Source organism: Geospiza fortis, unplaced genomic scaffold (assembly GCF_000277835.1).
Source record: "Geospiza fortis unplaced genomic scaffold, GeoFor_1.0 scaffold54, whole genome shotgun sequence".
Classification (NCBI taxonomy): Eukaryota; Metazoa; Chordata; class Aves; order Passeriformes; family Thraupidae; genus Geospiza; species Geospiza fortis.
This window is the reverse complement of record NW_005054301.1, coordinates 12178504-12203628: the sequence shown is the minus strand read 5'-3', so window position 1 is coordinate 12203628 and position 25125 is coordinate 12178504. Positions and strand designations below refer to the sequence as shown.

General features: G+C 35.9%; 1 protein-coding gene across 4 annotated transcripts in view; it reads right to left on the bottom strand.

Moving 5' to 3' along the window:
- Window positions 1-25125, bottom strand: part of STXBP6 (syntaxin binding protein 6) — a 95562-nt gene that overhangs the window by 8770 nt on the left and 61667 nt on the right. For all 4 annotated transcript variants that reach the window (XM_005417501.2, XM_031065483.1, XM_031065488.1 and 1 more), the window contains 2 exons: window positions 16023-16153; window positions 14058-14223 (listed from right to left, as the gene is read on the bottom strand). In XM_005417501.2, coding sequence (XP_005417558.1) covers window positions 14058-14223; window positions 16023-16153 — 297 coding nt within the window. The remainder of the gene's footprint in view (window positions 1-14057; window positions 14224-16022; window positions 16154-25125) is intronic.

The following is a 25125-nucleotide window of genomic DNA, read 5'->3' as shown; positions in this document are numbered from 1 at the left end:
AGGGTGTTTGGGCAGTGGACAGGCTCCCCTGGGCAGTGGTCATATCACCAGCCTGACAGAGCTCAAGCAGCATTTGGACAATGCTCTCAGAGACATGGTGTGACTCCTGGGGTGTCCTGTGCAGAGCCAGGAGCTGAACTTTGATAACCCTTGTAGGTCCCTTCCAACTCAGGATATTCTACAATTCAAGCTGTATTGAGAGGCTCTTACACCCCAAGAAGTCAGCTTTAGGACTTTTATCATGCACAATGAAAAATACATCCTTTAGCCACCATGCCCAATACCTGAAAGATACAGGAATTCTGTCATAATCAAGTATGCAAAGAAACTAATTGGTCTCTAGAGATACCATTATTTAGATTGCATCATTTGTTTTATCACACATTCATAAAAGGTTCATTGCATTCTCTATATATCAAATATATTTCAGCTCAATGCAGAGATTTATCTTTAGATTAGTGATCAAACTCTACATCGACTGATTTGCAAACACGAGTACTCAATTTTAATTGTACATGCATTAATAAAGCATTTAGCAACTACCTACTTCCGAGAAGGAAATAAATGCAGTTAGCTTTGATTATTTGTAATTAGTATTCTTGCTGTTACTGTTAATTTTCTCATTGTGGTTTTCAGTAAATTTTTCTTATCTCAAGCACTAATCTTTGCCTTTTGTGCTTTCTGCTGGAGGGGGAGGGGAAGTGAATGCTGTCACAGTTTTGGTTGGAGCACTAGAGAGAGGAATACCATTCCTAAACCACAATGCTGCTATAAAAACCAAAATACAAGACTAAATACATTTTCCACAGATCAGATTTGAATGTTCTTTATGTTTCAAAAAAATTCTGAAGATGTTAACAAAAATCAGCGGACAATTATGAAAATTACAAAAATGCAAGAACCAGCAGACATTTTCAATAAAATTTTCAGAGCAAAACAAATATATAGTGATACTTAACTAATATATTTTCCAAGTCTACAATACTATTCGTGGCTTTGGTGTTTTCGTGAGTCAAAGAGTATCTTTATATGTACCTTGACTAAATTATTTCCATAAACTTCTCCAAAAAAAGAAGCACCCCTACTTTTAGCTCAAGAAGTATCATCTCGAACATATCAAATACATCTGGATGATTTCCGGTGTTTTAACTTCCATATTTAAATATATGCAAACCAGAAACACAAAAATGAAAGAAAATCAACATAGCCTGAAACACAGCAGACAATTAGCTGACAAAAAGCTGAAAGAAGCACATGAACAGAATGACTTCTGCAGACCATAGGAAATAAAATTTAATCATGTTGTGAATATGAGGTCTTAAAAAACAAGCAAAAAAAGCCCCCAAAACATGACAAAATAAATTACCTGAATAACATTAAGGGTTCAACAGTTCAGTATTTTTATTGCTTAGCAAACACAGTGTATTCTCATTTCTCAAGTGTGGCTTGCAGATCTAGAAACAGCTGTATTACCAAAAAAACCCAATCCTTATTATGGTTCTGCAAGGCCCTAGAAAAATCTCTTCTATGGGCAGTTAAGTAGCACAAGCTTTCCTGCTACAGTTGTAAGTAAAAGGAAGTTTTATCTCTGATGCTAGTGCCTTTTTATGTTAAATAGTGGCATAGGCACCATTAGAGTAAAACGAAAAAGATTTTTTCATTGATGAGGTATCTTGATAACTAAAATACCTCCTGCTCTCTTGAGATTTTCTTTTATTCAGTACTCCACAGCAACAATTTCATGTAAATTATTCATACTTTTGAACAGCTTAACTAATTACAGAGTCAAATTTCAAGCCGTAGAATCAGAAAAATTACTTTAGCATTATCTTTGCATCATTCTAAGATACGAATTTGTCTCTGATCATTACTGTGGTCAAAATGCTGTTAATCTTGGGGTGGAGGCAAGGTATGTGGATTATGCTGTTACTTTTACTGCATTTTTAGCAAATTTATTCTTTTTAAGCAAACATCTTCTTATAGATATTTCCCAATAAATTAAAATCAGTATTAAATTACATTCCATCATGATGATTAATATTAAATGAGGAGATTGGACTTCTAGCCCAATAAGGGACCTCGGATCTCCAGAGGGAAGAAAATGGGAAAACTTCATCTCTGAAGATCCAAATGTGAAAAAACTTTCTATGTAATAACTTTCAAAACCCTGGAGGAAGGAAGTCTGATTTGTTCTCTAGAAAGGGTAATTTTCTTGGGGAGTATAAAATCAATAATGTCCAAAAACCTTACTGTGAAGTGCCATTTACCCATTATGACAATTTTGTAATAATTAAAGAGGCTTACTCTGGAAAAGTTCTGGAATTCAGCAGGATCACATATTACAGCCAACCAGACAAGAAGCAGAATGTGTAATTAAAACAAAGAACAGCAGCTACGCACCATGGCAAGCTTCTTTTGAGAATGAGCTGGCAAATTTAAATATTAATCTTAAATCCTGCTCCCCTGGGGTCACAAGTGAGAGTCATGAACACTGAAAAAACTTGCAAGCTTTGCCAATTTTGATCAGCTGACAGGTAAAATAACTGGAAATGGGATAACTCCCATGCCAATTTTTACTGATACTGATGTCATTCTATAAAGAAAAAAATGTGAGGGTTTTTTTTGTTAAATCCTTCCAGACATTTCTGCCGTAAGTGAAATGCTGTACTCACTACATTTCTTCATGACCACAAGCTGAAATATTCAAACAACTTTGATTCTAAAGTGGAATAGTTTTCCATAGGGAATATTCAGAATGATGGAACAGATTTAATATAGAATAAGAAAATCCCCCAACCAATGACTACTATGAAGAGTTATATTTAATATTTAAAAGAGAAAAAAAATCTATTTTTAGTGAAAGCCTATGGTACAAATGATGCAAAAAGAATCAGTCACCAGCCAACACTCAGCACTGGCCTAATGCTCAGTTAGTCCCTGAGCAACGTCTACCTTGGGAAAAGGCAGTTTCTCCTCCAGTTTTATTGCTGAGCATGCTGTTACATGGCATGGAGCATCTCCTTGGTCAGTTTTGGTAAGATTCCCTGTTTGTGTCCCCTCCCAGGCCATTTGCTGGGGGACAAGACAGAAGGAAGAGACCATGAAGGTCTTGACACTGTGTAAGTACACCTCACCTAAAACACCAGCGTGTTACCAACACAGTTTTGGTCACAAATCTAAAATATAACACTGTACTGGCTGTTATGAAGAAAAACAAGCTCCATTCCAGCCAAAAACAATAGAAAGCCTAACACACTTTCCCTGTCAAGGCAGTCCAAAGTGTTAACACATCTCCTGATGCAATTTTGTTGTTTTGTTTCAAATTGAATTCACCAAAGTATTGACATTTCTTTTAGGGTGGGTAGGAGATTTAGACAACAACATGCCCTGAAAATGAACCACAGGATTCTTCTAAACAAAGGTAGTTCTTGCAGACATTGTGTCAATACTATTGATTGAGCTTCTGCTTAAGTAGTGTTAATTATTATTGAGAAACATAATGCATTAACCTGCTACAATGGAGGCATGGAACACAGTGTATTTGTCAACACATTCCTATTTCTCCATCAGGTAAGTGACTTTGAAAATTCTGTGTTTGCTACTTAAGCAGCATATTCAAAATCACCAACTTCTCTCACCAGATAAACTGAAAATAAAGTTACGGCTCATGAGTAAGAATGAAAACTGAGTAAGAACTGGTCAAGGTCAGGATGCAATCAGTCAAGAGCAATGGCTGCAAACCACCAAATGAAAAATGCAGCATCTGACCTGAGAGTAACTGGCTGTGCCAACCCTTCCTCAGGGTAATGCAGGAGCTATACATTTACGGACAGTATTTTAGCACCATCCCAGTCACCTAAGACTGGTATGACTGACGTATGTTTATGTCTGAATAGTTTTTTCTGCTAATTATGCACATTACTCTCATCTGTTTCAATCAACCACTGTCAATAAAAAACCAACTTGAACATTGACAGCATTTTACAAAAACTCAATCTCTTCCTTCACCTCCAAACTGTACTGAATCACTGAAATCAACACTTTAGAATGAAGTGACCGCAAGTGACCGCAGAAAGCTTCAAGAGGCAATTACAGGTTTTGCTGATCTGAAAGTTTCTCCAAAGTCTGTCAAGGTTCAGGTGACTCCCACATATTAGCTATATTCACCAATCAAAATCATACATTTTGTTAGAAGAAAGAATTATGCCATAAAAAAAAAGCTAAGAGCTGCTCATTACTGCAACACAGCACTGAAGACATGAAGGCAAACCTCTTCTACTGCTAAGACTGTCATGAAACTGCTCACAATAAGGAATAACTTAGTCTGGAATGATACCCAAGAAACACCACAATAATTATAAAGGATTAAGTGAAGTCTAAGCATCTAACTCAGGATGCTACATTATTTCAACATCGACTGATGAAGTTTCAACCAATGGTGGACTTCACACATCCATTAGCTGCCTCTCCTTGCTGAGCACATTTGTTTTGTTGAAATCATCATTACCAGAGAGTTACATTTCCTAGACTACCATTAACCCAAGGCTTTCCATCACATCTGTAACACAACAGCTGATTATGAAGGTCCACAGGACAAACACATTCTTCCCCTCCTTCTTCACTGTTACACATCCTTTCATGCGTATTGGTGCTGTGCTGACAGCCTTGGTTAAGAGCTCTCTCAAATAAAAGAGGGAAGAGCTACTAAAAAGACTCAAACAGAAGAAAAACATCTCTCACTGACCTATCTTAAACAACCATGTGAAAGCCTTATTTAACAGCTTGAGATAATAAGTAGAAGATTATAGAAACAGCACTTCTGTGATTGTAATCCTGTAAGATTATACACTCACAACTTAATGAATTCCACACAAATTGAATGTTCTCTAGATAATTTCAATACTTCAATTATCATCCAGAAAGGACGCCCAAGTGATCTGAAAGAGAACATTTATAAAAAGTACAATCTTCATTGAATTTCCAGCTTTGAAAACTTGAATCTGAACTTAAATCTGAACATCAACTTCTCAATTTATCTTTCAAACATAACTTACTTCCCAAATTATATTTGACCATAAAATCTAGAAGTCTCACAGCCTGGACAGCAGGATTGCCATGGACTTTCACTTTCTTTGAAAGTAAACAAAACACTTCTGTAAGTCTTTGCACCTGAATCTGGAAAGTTTATAGCCTTCAAAAAGCATTAGTTACCAAGCCTGGTAGCTATTTTGATGTAAGTGGCACATATTCTGCACTGAATTTAGCCTTTACCAATTATGCAACATTAAGAATCATTGTACTCCCAAGGGAATAAATCCACGGTTCCACCTTTGTAAAAATCTTATTCTACCCTGAAAAGAAATACAGGTTTCAGAGTAAGAAGTGATCTCAAATTTAAACTGGTTACAGTACTTTCCCCTGTTCCCATGTGGGCTAGGCAATTACTTCTGACACATCTGGATCTTTTAATATCCATCAATAAAAAAACTGGCCAGGAACAGATTTAAATATAAAAAGGCGGGCAAATAATGTGTATTGTGCTGATGCAAAGAGACCTAAAAATTCATCTAATCCGGTATTTTGTTCAAAGCATGTAAGACAGAAAAAGGGAAAAAAAAAAAACCCAAACCCAGTATATTATAAATGCATTTTAAGCCTCAGTAAAACTATTCAGATTTGACCCCATACTTTTCAGTCTTCCTGATTTGCAACACATTAAATAAAGCCTATAATATCAGTCATAGTAACATATAATATTTTATATTGTAGCATGTTCTAAAACAACCCTAGTTTGTCACTTCATAGCTTCGGAACATTATTTACATCTGCCCACAATTTATTTTTGTGTATCTGAAATCCTGTACTTTTAGCACAAAAAGAGGGCAAATTTATCTCAACTCTAATATGAAGAAAAAGTGTATTTTATTCCTGCTAGTAGTTAAATAATACCTATAACCTTGGGAGTTAAACAGATGCTTGCAAGTTATTTCTAACAACAACAAAGAACACCTTGTGCATCACAACATTATACTTTTTAAAAGGTCCTACCAATTACAGAGAATATACGAGGCAAAATGATCATCCTGACTGTTCAGCATCTTCATTAGCAAGCAACAAAACAAGATAAGCCTTATTGACAACAGAGATAAATTTCTTCCTCTGTTTTCATTAGCCATGTCAGCTCCTTAGATTTGCAAGCTACATTTTAAGATGGGGGAAAAAAAATGTAGAGCAATCACAGTATCCAGGTACTCAACAGCCAACTAACCGTGAGCTCAAGTTCACAGTGAACAAAGAGAAGTCTGCTATGGTCCCAGAAGGGGAATAAGGGAGCCTGAAAGACCTTAATTTGTCTGAAGTGAAAGCATATGCTACTAAAAACCTGTCCAGGCCAGCAATGATTCTCCAAACTGGCAGCCTTTAAGTCAACACTGTAGAGAACTTCACACCCTGTACCTTCCTGACCAAATCAATAATGAGTTTTAAAGCACCACCTTAGCACCAGCCTTAAGGGAGAAGGAAGGAGGGGAGAAGGAAACAGAAAGAATAGCGTTAATGCAGGTGTGCAAACTGAGTGTATCTACTGATTAGCAAAAACAGCACCTGGCCAAGGTAGTAATTTTGTATTGTTGCCAAACATAAATAAAAGCAAACATTGAAAAAACCCATTTGATGCTAATGGCCTGGCAGTGGAGAGGGAACAGAAAATGTTATACAGATCCATCAACTATATATTATTTTAATGAAGAAAAATATGTAATGCAATAAAGTCCACAGTGAGCGAAGGTGATGTACATCCAATCTGTTTTGCATTTTATGAGTGAGTTCAAATACTGTGAAGAGAGAGACAGAATAATCAATAAATTACCTACTTAGGAAATTGCTATCATGCCACAGTGGGCCTTCTGAAACAATCCTTTTGTAAGTAATTCTGAAAAATCCACACTTCGACCTAAGACATCACCAAGACTAGACACTGTGTTCTAATTCTTAAATATTTTATACTAAACAATAATGCTAACCCATGAATATCAAAATATCAAGTCATTGAAATGAAATTCTGTGAGTTATTTTTTAAATGGCTTAAGTAGTCTGGAAGACATTTTTCTCTGCTACCTAGACAGATGGTCTACAGTTCTATATCTTATATTTACCTCTTCAAGGTCAGAAATCTAAAGAGCTTAGAAAGCTGGGTTAGGAGCAAACTTTCATATACATGTTCATTTGGAGACCAAATGAAAGATCCTAGACACTTAAAAACTAGCTTTTTGTTTGAATTCAAAGAAGAGTAGAGACTAACATTCTATTCCAATGTGGATGCTGAATATATATAAATAAGCTAGGATAGAATGACACTTAATATCGAGGGATGGAAAACAGAATTAGAATTAAAATGGGCTATCTTAAGCATCAGCATTGCCAACAGACTAAAAAATAAATTATGTACACAGAATTGAAATGGAGGAAAGAGATGAAAATATGGAGTATTTTATTGTTCAGCAGTAAAAAAATTAATAGTGTTTCTTATGTTAGTAAATAAGACTATCCAAACAAGGTCTTCCACTTTCTTATGTCAATATGGGAACCGTGAAAGATAAAGAAAATTCTAAAATGCTTCAGAAGAGAAATGACCTATGCTATCGAAGTAGAAAGACAGTCATTTTACAAACTGAATTGATCCTACTTGTGTCAGCAGAAGCAGCTCAGAAGACTGAAAATGTCAACACTAATGAATTCCTGCTAGTCATGAGGAACTACAATGTACTAAGTTTAGAATGATTTTTGGAACAGAGACAATGCTGGACAACAAGTACAAGCTAATTCACACTTCCTAGTGACTTTGTTCTGATACATAGTAATGCCACTGCCTTATGATTTCTATAGGGACTGATAATGAAAAACATAGTATACAGGATTTTCATAAGAAGATCAAGAAGTGATTCTTTAAACAGATCCTTTCTGACAGACTCGAAAGAATTAAAATTCAAAAAGGTAAGAAAATGATAACTCTGCGGCAATTCATCAAGCACAATATTTGTCTGCTTACTTCAGCAACATATTTGAGTGAGTGGCTATGTGATTTACAAACAAGACGAGGTCAAATATTCAGAGCAATGTCACTAAGAAAAAACTGTTATTTAATGCTTCATTTGAGTTTTCTGGACTCAAGTAACCTGAGAATTTATGCAAAAATTATTCTCAGGGGTCTAAGAAGTTCAGAAATATTGAGAAGTGGATCTGGGTTCATTCAACAAAGTATGTTCCATAGAGGTATTTTGAATAGTTATTACTATTGATGCACCACATGCATTCACTTTCCAGACTGGGAAAAATGCTGCATTAAATAATGTAACAGTGAACTAACATTGAAACATAGGAAATACCAGGTTGCAGGAACAGAAAAGGCAGATTTTAGGTTTTGAAACATGTTTCAAAACATTAGATTTTTGAAACCTGGGCATTCAGGTGGTGGATTTTTTCCCTTTTACCAATGTGTCTATCAACCAAGGCTGCTTTTTTTCCTTCTTTATGAGATATAGAAAAGCAATGCTATTTTACATTTCTAATAGTTCTGAAGTCATTATGAACATGGACAATCACCTTTCCACATCAGAGGTCAGCTAGATTAAAGGAAGTTTTATATAGGATGAAAAAACTCTGGCTGGTCTTGCTTGGTTACACACAAAGGTGACCAGAAAATAGCTTTCACCAATCAAGTAATGCTCAGCAGCACAAAACAGAACTGACATCCATCTAATTTTAGGCAAAAACTGATTAATTCCAAAATGCTGTAAAAAATATATGCAAACCTAAGCCTAGGTTTTATCCATACAAAAATGTATCTATGTAAGTATAAATATACTGAGTATGCGTAAATCAGACTTGTACCTTCAAAATCTATCAAAAACACTAAACTAATGAAGCTAGGTGAGGTAAAACAGTGAAAGATATCTTAGCAAAAGAAATCAGGGTAAAACTGGCAGTGAATAGCTCTGCCACTATGATCATAAATTACATTCAAGATGAATTTCACCTCTGGGTAAGAAGTGCCTCAAGAAGTCCTTGAGGTGGGCTGACAGGACTGACAAACTGAGTGTGTCATAACTCAGGTGTGCTAAGACCAATCCATGAGTAAAGAAGAAAAACATCAACTTTCAGCTTACTTATCATCACCTTTCTATAGGAAAGCACAGCAAATAACATGTACCTGCAGAGAGCATTTGAAACATGTTGCAACCTTTTAATCAATATCATCATTAGTTTATGAGTCCAGGCAGTTGTATTTCATCTTAACTGTACACCTTGAGGATGTGATCTCTAGTGTTCATGCCCTGTAACACAACATGAGGCCAGGCTAGTTTCCCTTGTCATAGGTAGGATTTTCATAGGTAAGGACTTCCTTATTTTCTTTATACTTTTTTTTTTTTGGTCATGATCTGGCCTGAGTGCTAATAAATGTTCAAATTTAAAAAAAAAAAGGCTGTTATTTATAGTTTTCCAAGCCAAATACATTCACACACTTTGGACTTTGGGATTCTTCTAGGGTTCAACACCATCATAGCATTTGATGTCTGCCTTTCTACATCAAAACAGTATTAAAGTTTAATCAAATTACTGAAATTAGGAACTAATTTTCCCCTTTACAGATTTCATTTGTCTGTCACCCAGGACTGGTTTTTTTCCTTCCTTAAAAGAAACAGAAAAGCAATTATGTTTTACATTTCTAGCAGTTCTGGAGAATATAGAGAACAAGGATTAAGAGATGAATGGACAGGTCACAAATTCCTTACAGAAAATCTTATCTTCTCCCATTAATGTTCTTAATTGTTTGCACTGATGCCAGGACAGATTGTTACTGTATAATGTATATTAGTTATACGTTAAGGAAATACCTAACTAGGATCAATTTCATATTAACACAATCTTTACCCTCTTTCTAAATGAAAAAATATATTTAAACTTGTAAAACTTTAAATTCTAATCTAATACATTTATAAAATTAATTCTAACTTAAGTAAGCAATATTTTCAATAATCATTAAGATTTATACTAAATGACAGTCTAACCAATCAGACACTTTCAGAATTAGTAACTACAACAAGGCACATAACCCTAGTCTGGCTCTGTAAACATCAAAATCTAACAACTAGATAAAAAAAAATAAAAATCCAATTTCTATGGCAAACAGCAATATTCTGTATCTTGAAGAGAACACCTTACTTAAACCTTCAATCTTCAGAAAGTCAAGCAAATATGTTGCTTAATGTTTTCTATATCACCTTGTCTCAGAGTCATACAGATCAGAAAAAGGAACCAACCTTTATAATGATAAATGTCCCTTCTCAATTTATGTATCCCTACAGATTTTGCAAGAACATAATGTACTTTTTTTTTCTTACAAGTTTCCCCTTTTAGAAGTTAATTTAGAGCTCAGATTATATGCCAAATTTCTATCTCAAAAAAGATCTCAACTACTCTTATTAATTTGAATCTCAATACATGGCTTATGTGTTTAAGATCAGTAAAATACACATAGTTAAGTAAAACTCCAAAGCAGAATTAATCTTGACATGAATATGCAGGGCATAAGAGCAAGCATCTGAAATAGTCTTAGGCAGCAGAAAACACTTCCAATATTTTAATCTCTAGAATGACAATAACTGAGTATTTGGCATACGTTGGCAAAAAATATCTAAATAAACTGAAAAGAAAATAGTTTCTGTATGGGAACAGGGCTAAATTTGATCGGTCATTTCAAAACAGCAAAACACCAAAATAACAGATATTGCAGATAACTTACCTTTGTTATTATTGTTTTTTGTTCGTTTTTTAAATTTTTGGGGGGCAAAGTCATTTCTATCAGAATTAATTTACATGTGAATGTCTTCAAGAGTAGTATGTTCAAATACATACTGTTTTCAATGTCTTTCAGGCGAGAACTGAAATAAACAATCAACTACCAGGTATTTGACAGAAGGGAGGGCAACAATCGTCTTTTTTCCCATCCCAATTCACAGAGTCATATAACGGCCTGGGTGGGAAGGGACCTCAAAGATGATCAATTTCCAAACCCCCACCATGGACAGGGATGCCACCCACTAGATTGGGATGCTCAGGGCAATTTCTAACACAAGTTTTTGTTTGTCTCCTTTGGTCAGTCATTAATCTTGCTGTGTATGGTAAACACCACTATATGCTCAGCAGGTCTCAAATGTGGTAAGCCAAGATAAGTAATACTGTATGGAAAAAGTACTCATTACCATTCTCACACTGGCAATTTTACTCTTGGAGGAAAAATAGTGATTCATTACTAACTCCTGAAAAGGTCACAAAGGTAAAGGTGCCATCATTTTGGGTTTCCAAGAATATTTTGATTAATTCAGCAGAACAATTGTTAAATATCAATGTGTAGATGTAGGACAAAGCTTAAAACCAAATGCATTTCTAATATGCATCTAAAGGTGGCAGCAAATGTTTGTTCTTTATTATAGGGCCTGAGTTAATCTCTAAAGAGTTTCAATCGCTGTATCTCAAAGTTCTATCCAGAAATGAGAACCAAATGCATCCTCAATGTCAGTTTAATGGTATGTCAAGAATCAAGCTGTTCCAATGAACACAACCTCTAAGGGATTGAATTTCTGCACACCAGCCATCTCCAACTTTGCTTTGCAAAAGCAATACAACCTGACTAACATGGACACCAAATAACAACATAACACAAAGATACTACAAATTACACACATTCCAGTATCAGAACCTGTATGTTAAAAGTTTACACAAGGGGAAAAAATCAGTCAAAAAAAGGCCTCTAGCCCCAAAGCCTGCCTTTCTTCTCCACCATAACATCCAGAATGCATGTAAGCTACAGACAGGGCTCACCTAAATTCTAAACAAAAGACAAACTCGAAATATTTAGTTTAAGACACTAATAGGAGGAATCTTGTTACAGTCTGCCTAAACTTGAATTTTTTCTTTGTTCTCAGAATTAGCACCTACACCGTCAGTCAGTTCTCATTATTGCTGCAAGTACTGATGTCATGAATCAAGTTACAGAAAATAGTCTAGCCTATTTAACTCTGCAAACTATAGTTACATGACACACAAATGAAAATAAGGCAAAAAATGATTCTGCAGAAGGAGAGTCAGTGGCAGGGCTCTGGTCTATAGGGGGAAATGTGTGGGTATCTGTGTGTGAGAGAGAAAGGAGGTAAAAGGAGGAAGGTCATGAAGAGGGTCTGGAGTTCCACCGGAGCACCCATATTTACTTAAAGCTAAGCTCCTAAGCACTTCCTGCAGAAACAGGAGTAGCACGAGTTTCACTTTCTTCACACTTTAGGAAGGAACAAGGTTCAATAAGATAAGTAGGCTTGTAAACAAGCCCTTCAAGTTCTTTCATCTTCAGCACCACTTAGGAAGAACTGTTCTTTAGTGGCAATTTTTTTTTATTTTTGAAAATAATCATTAGCTACAAGATACACATTACACACGTCTATTATAGATGGGCTTATCTATATAATGACTTAATAAACCATGTGAATGCATGCATATATATATTCTAATAATTTATTTCTTACAAATTTTGTAGAGTATTAGAAGTTAAACTGTCAAACCATCAAAAAGAAAAAGTATTAATTTCATATCCCCAGAAAGTTCACAAGAATATCACTCTAAATGTTATGCTGCCTTGGCTGAGGGGATGGAGTGACAAGCCTTGAAATCTGAATGCACTAAGTATGATTTGAATATACTGCTTTGCCTAGTTAGCAAAAAACACCAACAAAACAGCAACAACAAAAACCCCAAGCTGTAAATTCTCAACTAGGTATAATATAGTTCAAACTATATCCTCAGGTCTATGTTCTTTGATTTGCCTGGCTACATTTGGACATTACTTTCTCTAGTTGGGATGAATTTGAGCTTGACAACACATTTCAACATACATTCCAGAAAATCCTCTTGGTATTTCAGGTTTTGGACTAAATGGGTTTTGATGCAAACAGCTGGCTCAGTGAGGTTGACACACAGCAAGCCACTTTGTCAAATTAGTCAACTGTTACTTGGTTTACAGTTTGTACAGGTTCTGTCAAATTTAAACCTACCCACAGTGTGTCACCCAGTGTGAGGAAAAATTTGATAGCGTGAAGAACAGCAGAAGCACTGTATCCATGAGCAGATTCATTAGTTCCTATACAATGTCTATATGCAGCACTGTGTGTGTACATACACAGACCAGACTTGTGCCCAGTCAGAATGACATGCAAGGAATATGGAAATGGTCACCCTCTGCTACCAGAGGATTACTGAATACTCCCACTTTATCTAGGCAGCTGTCAAAGGTAGAATTTGGGTGTGCTTCATGGGACATGGTAAGGTCTAGTGTGTGTTAAAAAAGTAGAAGTTAAGCATATATTAATGAACCTCAGTGGCAATTTTTTCCACTCTGATGACACTTGTTTAGGATAAAATTAATACTGTGTCAGTTGAATCAGGAACTTGATTTTGGACAGGTCAAGCTTAGAAGAATAATACAAGTTCAAAGGCAAAATGTGTTGTGCTTTATTAGTAACAACTTACTTGCAGGAAGGATGAAGTGAGAAACATTAGCAAACAGATAACCAACATGAGACTTCCCATATGAAATAGAAAAATGGTAGAGTATATCTTCACCCACTAATGCAGCTCCCTCCTCACCACCACACTAAGAAGAAAACAAAGAAATTCTATTCATGTGGAAAAGGAAAGAATTAGAGAAGACATAAGAAATTTTGCACATTTTTTCTTAGTTTGAGAAGACACTGAAAGAAAAACATTGATTGACAAAATTATCTGTATCTGCTATCAGTTTCAGTAGCTAAAGTAAAAGGAATGAAAAGGTAACAGAAGAGTGTGAGGTGGTGCTTGGTGGAGAAATGCTGAAGCCTAGAAGCTTACTGCTAAGTTAGCATGTTCAGATCCATGATTTCAAGATGTCATTAGGCTGCAAGATTATCTGAACACAGAATAAATCACATGCAAATAATTTCCAGCTGCAAAGTATTAGGCTTTGATTCGCTTACCTCCCATAATTTTAGATTGGCAGTTGATAAATTCTGGCTTCTTGTCTGTAAGGTATCGCTGACAAGTGTGATGTAGAACCTGAAAGAATGTGCATTTTTCCGAAGCTGTGTTTGCTACCCATTGGTCAAATGCATTTTCAAATAGTAAATCGAATTCTGGGGAATCCTAGAAGAAAAAAAAATAGACTGCTATTATTCCTGTTTTAAAAATGATTTAGTGAAAGATATTTTTTAAAATGTACTGTGTTGCAAAAAGCACACAGGTCATGCAACTAATAACCATCCTGGTATTACTGTATATTTTTGAATAAAAAAGACCAAACAGGCAGGAAGGCTTTTTTACTGTTATTTTTAATGAGGAATAGTCAGCTATGAAAAAATATCTGAAAACAAATATATTTTAGATCAAAAAATTAAAAGCCAAACTCTCATAAGAAACCATTGCTATCTTCAGATATATAGTTATTTGTGTCATCTATATTATGCAAGCATTTATGTCTCTCAACACAAAATCTATGGTCACACTATGTTATAGAAGATGTGGATCTGCTCTCCATGCTCAACCAAACAAATAAGCTAAGTCCTAAGCAAATAACAAGTCCTAGTTATTGTATTTAATGCATTTTCATCAAGTGTTGCAAAGCACTCAGGATAACATGAGCAAAAGGCCACTCCCAGAACAAATCACAGTGCAGCTCTATACCAGATTCAGCTGCCAAAATAAAAGGAATTGATGCAAGATCATGTTATACATTTAATATTTAGGAAACACTGCTTTGCAATCTAATCTAGTAAATGTTCTTTTCCAACTGATAAGCCTGGGAATTCACAAGGAGATGAGCTAGACTAGAAGGAAACATTTCTAAGCTCAACAGCTTGGTAGGACTTTCAATCTGTTATGTACCTAGCTGCATAGCAGATGCTGTAAAAGGACCTAAAACTCTTATCCCTTACCTCTTTGTCATTTCACTTGCTTTCATAGTCCCTTTACCCATAGAAAATATAACTCCATTCCTTGCATTTCATAAGGCAGTGGCCAAGGGCTTCTTTTTTGTACCAAGTCTTTAGGTAGTAACTAAACTTGGTACTAGGGACTTAGGTACTAACCAAGACTTGGGTAGTGACAGAATTTGGTGCACCATAGTTAAGATGCTTAGGTGGATGATCAGAGCACAACTTTGAAGAAACAAGGGACCTAGTCACAAAAATATTTTGCTATAAAAAGAACACAAAATCACTTTGTGAGCACATAATGTGAGACACATTTTTAACTTCTAATTATGTTGTTCTAGTACTGGAGAATTGCATTCATAATCCTAACACATACTTGTACAACCTTATCTTGAGATAGCTCAAGGTGAGCTGCATAGCCCAAATCACAGGAATAATTCCACAGCTATTTAATATAGGGTTAATTTGTATTATTTTATTTTTTGGTATTTTTTTTGTTTAAATCAGTGTCCACTTGCTGTTTGCAGCTAAAGGACACTACCACATTTTCTAGCATAAGATAAGGAATGCTGAAATATCTGAAGAAAGGACTGTCCTAGAAAAAACGCAGGATCCACAAGATTTCACAAACTTGAATCTCAGCAACCTCCTCTGCACTTACTTCTACCTATTGCTCTATCTCATAGCACAGCTGCACACCAAAGTTGATCCCAAGAGGCTTAAAGCTGAAGCAAACAAGGCTCTTACTCTACTCTTGACAAAGAAAAGAGAAAACAGTAAGGAAAGTATGGAAAGACAAGAAGAAAAAATCCATATGACTGAGTTTTAGCCTCCTCCCATGTTTCCCATTAAAATTTACTTCACATATTCCACTTAGCTATTTCTTTTTTGAAATTTGCACTTAAACCTGTATCTTATATTTCCAGATACCCTTTGAACAGAAAGAATGCTGGGTTTCCAAGTCAGTTACATAACAGCTCAATTTTCATTTTCTAGAAAAGCGTTCAAACTCACCCGATTAGGGTCTATACCATTGACCTGGCGGAGCTGCTCGAGCATCCACTGCGTTCTCCTGACAAACGACGTGGAGCCTTCAAATTGCTTCACCTTTGTAATAGATGCTTGAGCTGGTTTCTTGTTTGTCACTGAACATATAGAAAAACATATAACTGAAATGGGCTTTGTGATTCAGGAGCATGCTGTTTACTTCACTTACCAGTAGCTGTTTTGCTGGTGTATTTTCTACAGTGTCTCATGAAGCAAATACATGTCACCGATTCTGAGAGCAGAATGCATTATCTTTCCAGGATAACATACTGAAAAGCATATTCCTTATTCTCAGAATGGTGGTATGATGCCAAGCAAGCTGTTTAGTACTCAAAATTGGATATTTTAGCCATTATCAACTTAAGTTACCAATATCCTGTAAAAAACCCCAGCACTACAACAAAGGTGTTTCCATTTCATTCTTACAATCACAGAATCACAGAATGGCCTGGGTTTGAAGGGACCCTAAAGACCACTCAGTTCCTACCTCCCTGCTATGGTCAGGGACACTTGTCACTAGACCAGGTTGCTCAGAGCTCCATCCAGTGTGTCCTAAACATCTCCAGTGACAGGGCACTGACCACCTTTCTGGGCAGCCTGTCCCAGTGCCTCACCACCCTCTCAGTAAAGACTTTTTTTTCCCCTAATATCTAACCTAAATCTACTCTCTTTCAGTGTGAAGCCATTTCCCTTTGTCCTATCACAACATGCTCTTGTAAGAAGTCCCTCTCCAGATTTCTTGTAAGCTCTCAGGTACTGGAAGGCTGCAATTAGGTCATTTCAAAGCATTCTCTTCCTCAGGCTGAATAAACCCAATTCTTTCAGACTTTCCTCATAGGAAAGGTGCACCATCAATTACCTTACTGTTCTCTTCCCCCAATGCTAATTTGCTAAAGTTTCTCATATTCAGCACTGAGTATTAATAATTTCTTTCTCATCTTCTCAATTTAGGAAAACAGAGAAGGGAAAAAACCCAACCATATGACCATGTAAGTATATACACCTTGTTAAAAAAACCTGTTACTTTAGACTGAATTTCATATTGCTGATTGAAAAAAACAAAGTGTTTTTCCAGTCTTTTCACAACATGGTACATGTAGGTCATGCTTGTATAACACCACCAACATTTGTGACATTTGATTGCCAGCCAAGAAACATAGGTATATGTGCTTACTACACAGTAAATCCACCAAATCAGACAACAGTCTGTGAAAACCACAGGTATAAGAATTAAGGAATTAAAGTTTTTTTGACACCTTCCCTTCCAAATATTAAGTACCACAAACAACAACCATGAATAAAAATTATATTACTTATTATAAACAAAATGTATGTTAAAAGCCACAAAAAAGAAGACTGCTCTGATTTTGGAAAAGAATAAAAAAAGCAATACAATGCTCAAACTAGTGTATCATTAAGTCAAAATTGTGTTTTCAAAGAGTACTTAATAAGGCTAGCTTTTCAACAGCAGGAAAATTGACTTCCTGCATTAGATGTTTTCTCTAAACAAATATTCTTTTAATCAGTGTAACTGCATGGAAGTTCTATAAGTAGTTTTAGACACTTTCTGTAGTCAAATGTGTATTTAATTTACATGTCACTTTTCTGTTGCTGTACATTAAGTCACTCCCAAACACATTTCCACTTTCAATGAAGAAATAATTTGTATAATCATTGTATTGCATAATCTACTAAAGCTGGTGAGTCATCTATTTTTTTCCCACCTAAACTCTTTCCAAAAATAATTTTACCCATATGGTCCACCAAATAAGAGTATTATTGGAAAAGTTGCTTTTCTCTGCTTTTAGATGCTGGCAGTCAAAGAGAGCTTCTAAAATAATCAAGACTTAAACAGCAAGATTGCTTATTTCTGTGCTCCCTTTTGCCCAAATAACAAAGAAAAGTAACAGGCTTCCCACTCTGAAAAGGCATGCTGCATGCACTTCTGCACCCAGAGACAGAGTTAAACACTAATTAAAGACTGATGTAATACCTTATCATTCCATGAAGTTAAAAGGTTAATATTGGTTCTTAGGATGAAAATTTTAAAATGCATAGATCAGTGTCTTGTTGTTAAATGTACTTTGAAATACATCAGCAAAAGCAGATTAATATGAAAAGCTCTTTTCAGTATCTCAGATTTAGATGTTTTCAGTTCTGAGCGTGTCTGTGAAAGTCCAAACACCCTTATGAGAACTAAACTTGATAAACAGAAAATTCACTCCAAGGAAATTTTAGCAGGGAAAAAGAAAAAAAGAGATACTAGCATTTCACAAGGGAGATAATTGTTTTTAAGAAGCTACCTTGGAATAGAAAGCACAGCTGGATTCAGTATATTGATCAGCCTATTGACAAGAATGTAGCAAACAAGTTGCCAGAAATCTCACTGACAGTGGAAGCACTGAGAGCCAAACTGGAGCATGGTGAAGTAGGTGATTTAGAATCTTACATCAAATGGTACAGAACACAGAAGATTAATGTAGTATCAGAAAGGTAGCAGCAAAATTAGACTAGAATAACTACTGAAATGCAAAGTCTGCTATTACTAAGAAGTGAGATTAGTATTAAAGATTCATTGCTTACTCCATGGCCCATGCATCCAAATGTAACAATCCAAATAAAGCAGGGGTGCCACAAAACCTATCTATACCTACAGGCTATATAGAGGTTCTGTTTCTCTTCAAACCTACACAGTAGTGAGTGCAAAACAAACTCAAAAGCTGTACAAGTTTATGTGCCTATTTTCCCCAGATTTACTCTTTTTATGTATTCAAACACTTCACAGCATTCTACTAGACCAAGTTTCACATATCTTCTACAAATCAGTACTAACTGAAGGTTATTTAACAATGGCTAAACTTTTATGGCTTGTGGACTATTCTCTTTCCATGCAAAATAGGCAATGATGTACTGCTAAATGAGCTATGTATTAAAAAGAAAAAACAGTGCATACTACACGTAAGTCACACATATAATTAACATTAGCAACTCTGCAAAACAAAGGATTTGACACCAGGAAGCACTAGATGGATTGTGTGATCAAATACCTGTTTTTCCGCCTCAGAGTCTCATGGGTAACCAATCATGAAATGTATAGCCTTAAACTTCCAGATTTTCCTACAATACCTTCCTATTGTTCTGAAGGCTTATACATGACATACATTTAAGTGCTCTTGAAAACAGGGGGCATTAATCTTTCAAGGTGAGAATATAAAATTTTACAGATGATATTTGAACACTAAATGTCTAATCTCAGCATCTCCATAAACAGGTTCACTTGACATATCCAAAATCTACTTCTCCAAACTTCTTTATATAGCACTTTTAATAATCAATAAACAGCAGCTTTGTCTTCATTTGGAGCCATTAGTGCTCTGTACTGCAGTGAAAGATTTACATTACATTTCCAAACTTCACCACCTCCCCAAAATGCCTATTATTGATGAACTAGAAAAGCATCTTAATTAGATGACTGTTTCTGTATCATCCACCACAGAATTCTGGGAGAGGCCAAGAGGGCTACTCCTCTACGAAGGAACCTACAAGGACCTTGGGTATGTCATCACCTTAAGCAGAAATTCAGTCTTAAAATAAATGGTGAAATCTTCTTGAGAAAACAGGAGCTCCTCCTTTACATCTCACACTCATGATTACTGTGCACAGCCAAACAGATCTAGTTGCATTTCACCTTTTGTGTGGTAGTATTTTAGGAAACAGTTAGCATTTCTATAGCATTCAAAAAACCAGCTACTCACAAACCCACCAAACATGCTTTAAAACCACCACTTAGTCCATGACAGCTTGACAGTAATATGGCAGTCACTGTAACTACTGAGAAACCCTTTGGCAGCCAGGAAAACCATCCTCACTAGCTGCTCATTATATTGCTTAAAAAACTAGAGCACTTCACCAGCCACTGAGTGGGAGTTATCTTGCAAAGACGTAAAAAGTATTTTCTAAAAAAAAAAAAGAAAAAATGTGGAAGCAATTACATATACCTAGACACATTCCCTCTCCAACAAATCATTTAGGCATTTTTGCTAAGATCTTACATAATCATCATCTATCTTAATAAAAGCCAATATTTAAGTTATGCTTCAATTTTAAGTGTGTTTTTTGTTTGCTTTGCCTTTTTTTTTTAAACTGTAACACCATGCCTTCAAAATAACAAGATGTAGCAGTGTGGACAAATTACATCTATTTGGAACCCGTCAATAAGTGGTAGGTTCGTATGACATTTCTGCATGTCATAGATGGAAATAAGATTTCTTCTTTTTAAGCAACACAGAGTTATCAGTGAAGTAAGAAAATGTGAGAAATCAGCTACAGCAATTTATGATGGAAGACTTTGTGAGGTTGGTGACTTTTTTGTATCTTTGTTCAGTTGATACTCAATTCTGCAATGTTGTCTCAGAGGACAAAGCACAAGTAACTTGTAGAAATGCCCCAGAAGTTTGAGAAAGAAATATTTCTTGGGTTTTCTTTCAAATGTCAAAGTACAAAGGCTCAAAGAAAAGGCATTAAGATATCTAAGAGGGCTGGCCCCCATTTGCTATTCTTACCTATATAACTCCAAAGCAAAAGGAAAGAAAAGATGATCTATCTCTATTCCTTCAGCATAAGCAGGTCTTCCTTCTGTCACTAAGACAACCTTACAATTGTTTTCCCCTCATTTCAAAATCTTACACTCTTCCCAAAGCAAGGAAATGAAGACTAGGCAGGGGAAAGGACTCTCACACATCCCCTTAACCCTTATGATAGTAGAAGTTTGTATTACTCTGTTCTGCAAGGCTACAAGATAGTTCAAGCTACAACTGTTCAGGTCACATGGTCCCCAAAGTATGGTCTTGGCAGGCAACTTCCAGATTTTCCTACAATAGCTTTCCGACAATCAGAAAAATGAAGCTGAGAATTAAGATGGAGCAAACAGGTGCATTCTGAGTTATTTAGGTCATGAGGAGTAAGAGCCAGATTTACACAAAACTGTCTTAGTATACCACATGAATTTTAGGAAAACTGTTTCCAATCTGCTTTACATGACGGTTGTGAGCTTTGCTACCTATCAATTCCAGCTCTGAGTTTGAGCACCAAAACTTGTAGTGTTTCATGTTTTCTCAGAACAGTTTCAACTAATACTGATTTAATGTGCAGTCTGATTAATTCTAGAACTTTGAGCCTTCCCACTGTGATTGCTCCACTATTGCCTCTTGCACACCTGCCACACTTCTTAGACCTCAACAATCTATATATAATACAAAAGGATGCTCTGAGAAGACTGTGGCAAAAAGAATTTAGACTTATGTTGCCACTTCCAGGATTTTTATTTTTTAGGTACAGAGAAAAGAAAGGATATGTTTGCAGAAAAGACAGCTAGCCTCACTGAAAATAAACAAAATCAGCTAAAACTGGGGCAGGTTTAAATTCCCGCTTGCTGGTAAAAATGTTCATAAGGCCTGACTTCTCAGAATGGCATCTCCTATTTTTTTTTTTGCCCATATTTCCTCTTTCCTTCATTTGACAGTGCTGCTTTCTCACCATCTGGGATCTAAGGAGTTGAAAGCAGGGACAAGCAGCACAGTTCCACCTTCTCCACTTGCCAAATAGGACATCAGGATGTAAATGGCCCTAAATACATAGCAGTGTAACCAAACATTAATTCCTTCTGTTTCTTTAGGCGCAGCATAATGTTTTGACATCAAATTGGAAGAAAGAGAAGCTTTCAGATACAAAAGAGGCAAACTACTCCTAAGTCTAAACACATACTGGTTTTCCCACAGCCCTTCCCAGTAGTTCAGATAACAATATGCATCATCTGCTTAAATCAGCTCTACTGCATCACTGCCCATAACAAGCTGCCAGCCTCATGCTTCAGGATAAAAATGTATGAAATGTTTTTTTCTTAATTAACGTATATTCATACATTGTTTGAAATGAAGTCTTATGTAAGTAATAAACTTTCTTTCTACATGCAAGTTACCTTTATCTGTTGACTAGTAAAAGAAAAATCAAGTACTAAAAAAATTGGTTAACCTGGAAATTCAGGTTAAGATACGTGCTGTATCTTCCTAAGGTAAGGGACTAGATAAAAAAGTGTTCTGGTGACTTTAAATGAAAAAAAAAAATTGCTTTGAGTTGCAATGAAAAAATACTTTTGTTGTTCATGCATATGACACTATGAAGTGTTATCAGCCTGAAGTGAGAGTCTTCCAACATGACTGTATTAATAAAAAACTGCTGCTTAGAGGCAGAATGCCTTGCCTTTGGTTTTCCCCATTTATTTTTCACAGAACTATGTAAATAATTGTCCTTAAAAACAAACTTTTTGACTATTCAAACACCCAAACCCTCCATCACCCATATCCATTGCAGAAGACTCATCTTTTGTTTCTATCAAAATTTTAAGGCTATAAATATAGAAATTTTTCAGTTTTAAATTAATAACTTGTTTAAATAATTCTTCAAATACTACAGAAATATAATTTAAGTTACTGATATCAAGTCTACTGCTTTTCATAGTGGCAGTTATATAGACAAATGTAGGTAACCGTGGCAAGAATGGCAGATTTCATTTTGTCACCAGAGAGAAAGCTTCTGCTTAACTGCAAATATCTGCAAAGGAATCTTATTAAACACATTTTCGCTTCCAGAATGATGACTGAACTTCCAGGTTTTGTTTGAATTGCCTTTTACTACTTTATATTGCAAAGCAGCCAACTTTTAAACTTTTCCCACCTCCTTTTTCCTGTGCACAGTCAGCTGCATTTGAGGACTCAAGATACTGCTAGTCAAAACCAGCAGATTTATTGTGTGTGTTTTTAGTTAAAACCTAGTTGAGAGGACAGCATGGTGCTCAGGCAGATCTACCAAAGCAGGGTCATTCTAGGGAAGATAATAGATATTCAAGCATGTCCCAGGGAAGAATGACAAATTTCTCATAACACAGACACCAAAATCTTCATCAGGGACCTCTCAGTTAGAGTAGAGCTCTGGCTGATCCTGACCTAGAGCATTTTATATTAGTAGTTCACCTTGCCCTGGCATGATAGAGTCTTGTCTCTTAATTGGAGAATATTTGGTGATTTAGAATTTCAGCTCACTCTAGTTTTCTGCATCACTTATACCTTCAATATTCTTTGCTCTCCTTTCCTTAAAAGGAAGGCAGCATTCTACAAAGACTTTGTTGAACAGCAAGCGTACTTTAAAATCACCTTTTAAGCATGCATGCACACTGCAGAAAATCTCACTTCAATTTAGCTTAGAAATCAAGGCTCAAGACACAAACCATAGTGAATACATGTGTGGGTTGTCCTTTTATCACATTCTGGTCACTTCAGCAACTGAAACTGTGAGGAACCAATTAAAATCAATACCACAAAAGTACTTGTGGAATTTGGCATAATTCCTGTGCAAGTTAACAGATGTGCATCCTTAGCAGAGAGTACACTAGGAATTACCTCACCAGCCTGAAAACAATGTTTGAACTTCACAGCAAGTGTCCTGAGAGGCAGGAAGCGGCTCTGGAAAATTAAAGCCTGCTCAGTAACTCATACAAGGAGCGTGGTATTTAACAAATCGTGCTCCATTTCTAAGCTTGTTCAGATAACTTGAGAGGCTTCAGGTTATGAAACAAACTGGACAACAACTTTTAAGATCCTACATTCTAAGAGAATCCTGTTATAAGAGGGTAGAGGGTTTACTGGAGCTTTTAAAGTTACTTAGAAAACTGTTTTTCTTGATTTTGCACTGAATCAATGACCTAAAATACAGCAGATGAGACTGCTACTAAAAAAAATGCTTTCCATGAGCAGATGTAAGAAAGGGCTATTACAGTAATTCAAGACAAAATCCCCAGCTTTTGCTATACAGTGGCCTCAGTCAGAACAGCAATGGGCAAATTATTCCACGCACTTGTAACTCAGACTGTCTGAGAGAATTCTAGAGATCCCTTCACATACATGTGCTATGAAAACATCTAAATCTCAATATAAGCAACTAAAAAAGTCCGACAGACTTCAACCCCTCAAAGCTCTGAAGAAATTGAAACACACACATACACACATCCCCAAACCAATAAACACCCCAGAAATGTATCAGGGGGGAGGTACCTAAAGGTGCAGCTGAAATGTGATATAAAGCCAAACGAGAAAATAAATTTCAGTTTGGAAACATTTTAAAGTTTTATTTTGGGCTCCAGGTCAATACTGAAGTGTTATTCAACAAGTCTATGTGGACTGAACTAATTTTGTTCAGTCTCTAAATACCAACAATAGAAGCTACCACTACAGAGGTACATTCTAATTTCGCTCTACCAAGTAACAACTATCACAAAAAACAATCTGAAACAAAAAACTGCCATGAAGCCAGAAATAAACTCATGTCTGTTAAAAGCACTACTGCTTGGTTTTTTTTGTTTTGAAGTACCTGAACAATAGGATTTTATCTGCCCAAGTAGATAAGTATGAATTATTTGAAAGTATGTGTTTTGCCTGACTGTATTGGACCAATTTCCTACCAGAAAAGAGCCAGTGAAAGTATAGATTAGTTGACAGTACACAAAGGATAAGGTAAAGGAAACTTACACTGAGGGAAGTATACTTTTTTTAAAGCAATATCCATAGTGTTCCTAGACATAGTACACTAATAACAGCCCTTGAGAGGGGAAAATCCAATTATTCTCTTTTGCAGATTTTGCGTATTAGTAATACATTTATATTTATAGCCAAATTAAAAATGGGTGGAAGGAAAAAAGAAGACTTGTTCCTGAGATCCGGGTTTCTCCTACATTCAAAAGGTTAAGACTAAAGATATTCTCAAGCAGATAAATGCAACAGTTTGAAAGACCGTGAAAAGAGAAAAATGCCCAAAGAACACGCATGAAACATAAAAAGTCTGGATCAGAGAGAGCTATAATCTCAAATATTTAAAGCAGTTTCACTATCTAGGACACTCAGCAGTTTGAACTTGAGACACCAGACATGCAGATATGCCCCCTTAGCTCCCAGGCATGCTGTGAATGTTGGTACAAGGTCTATAATGGATGGAGCTGCCTGCTGTCTTGGTGGGCGGTTCT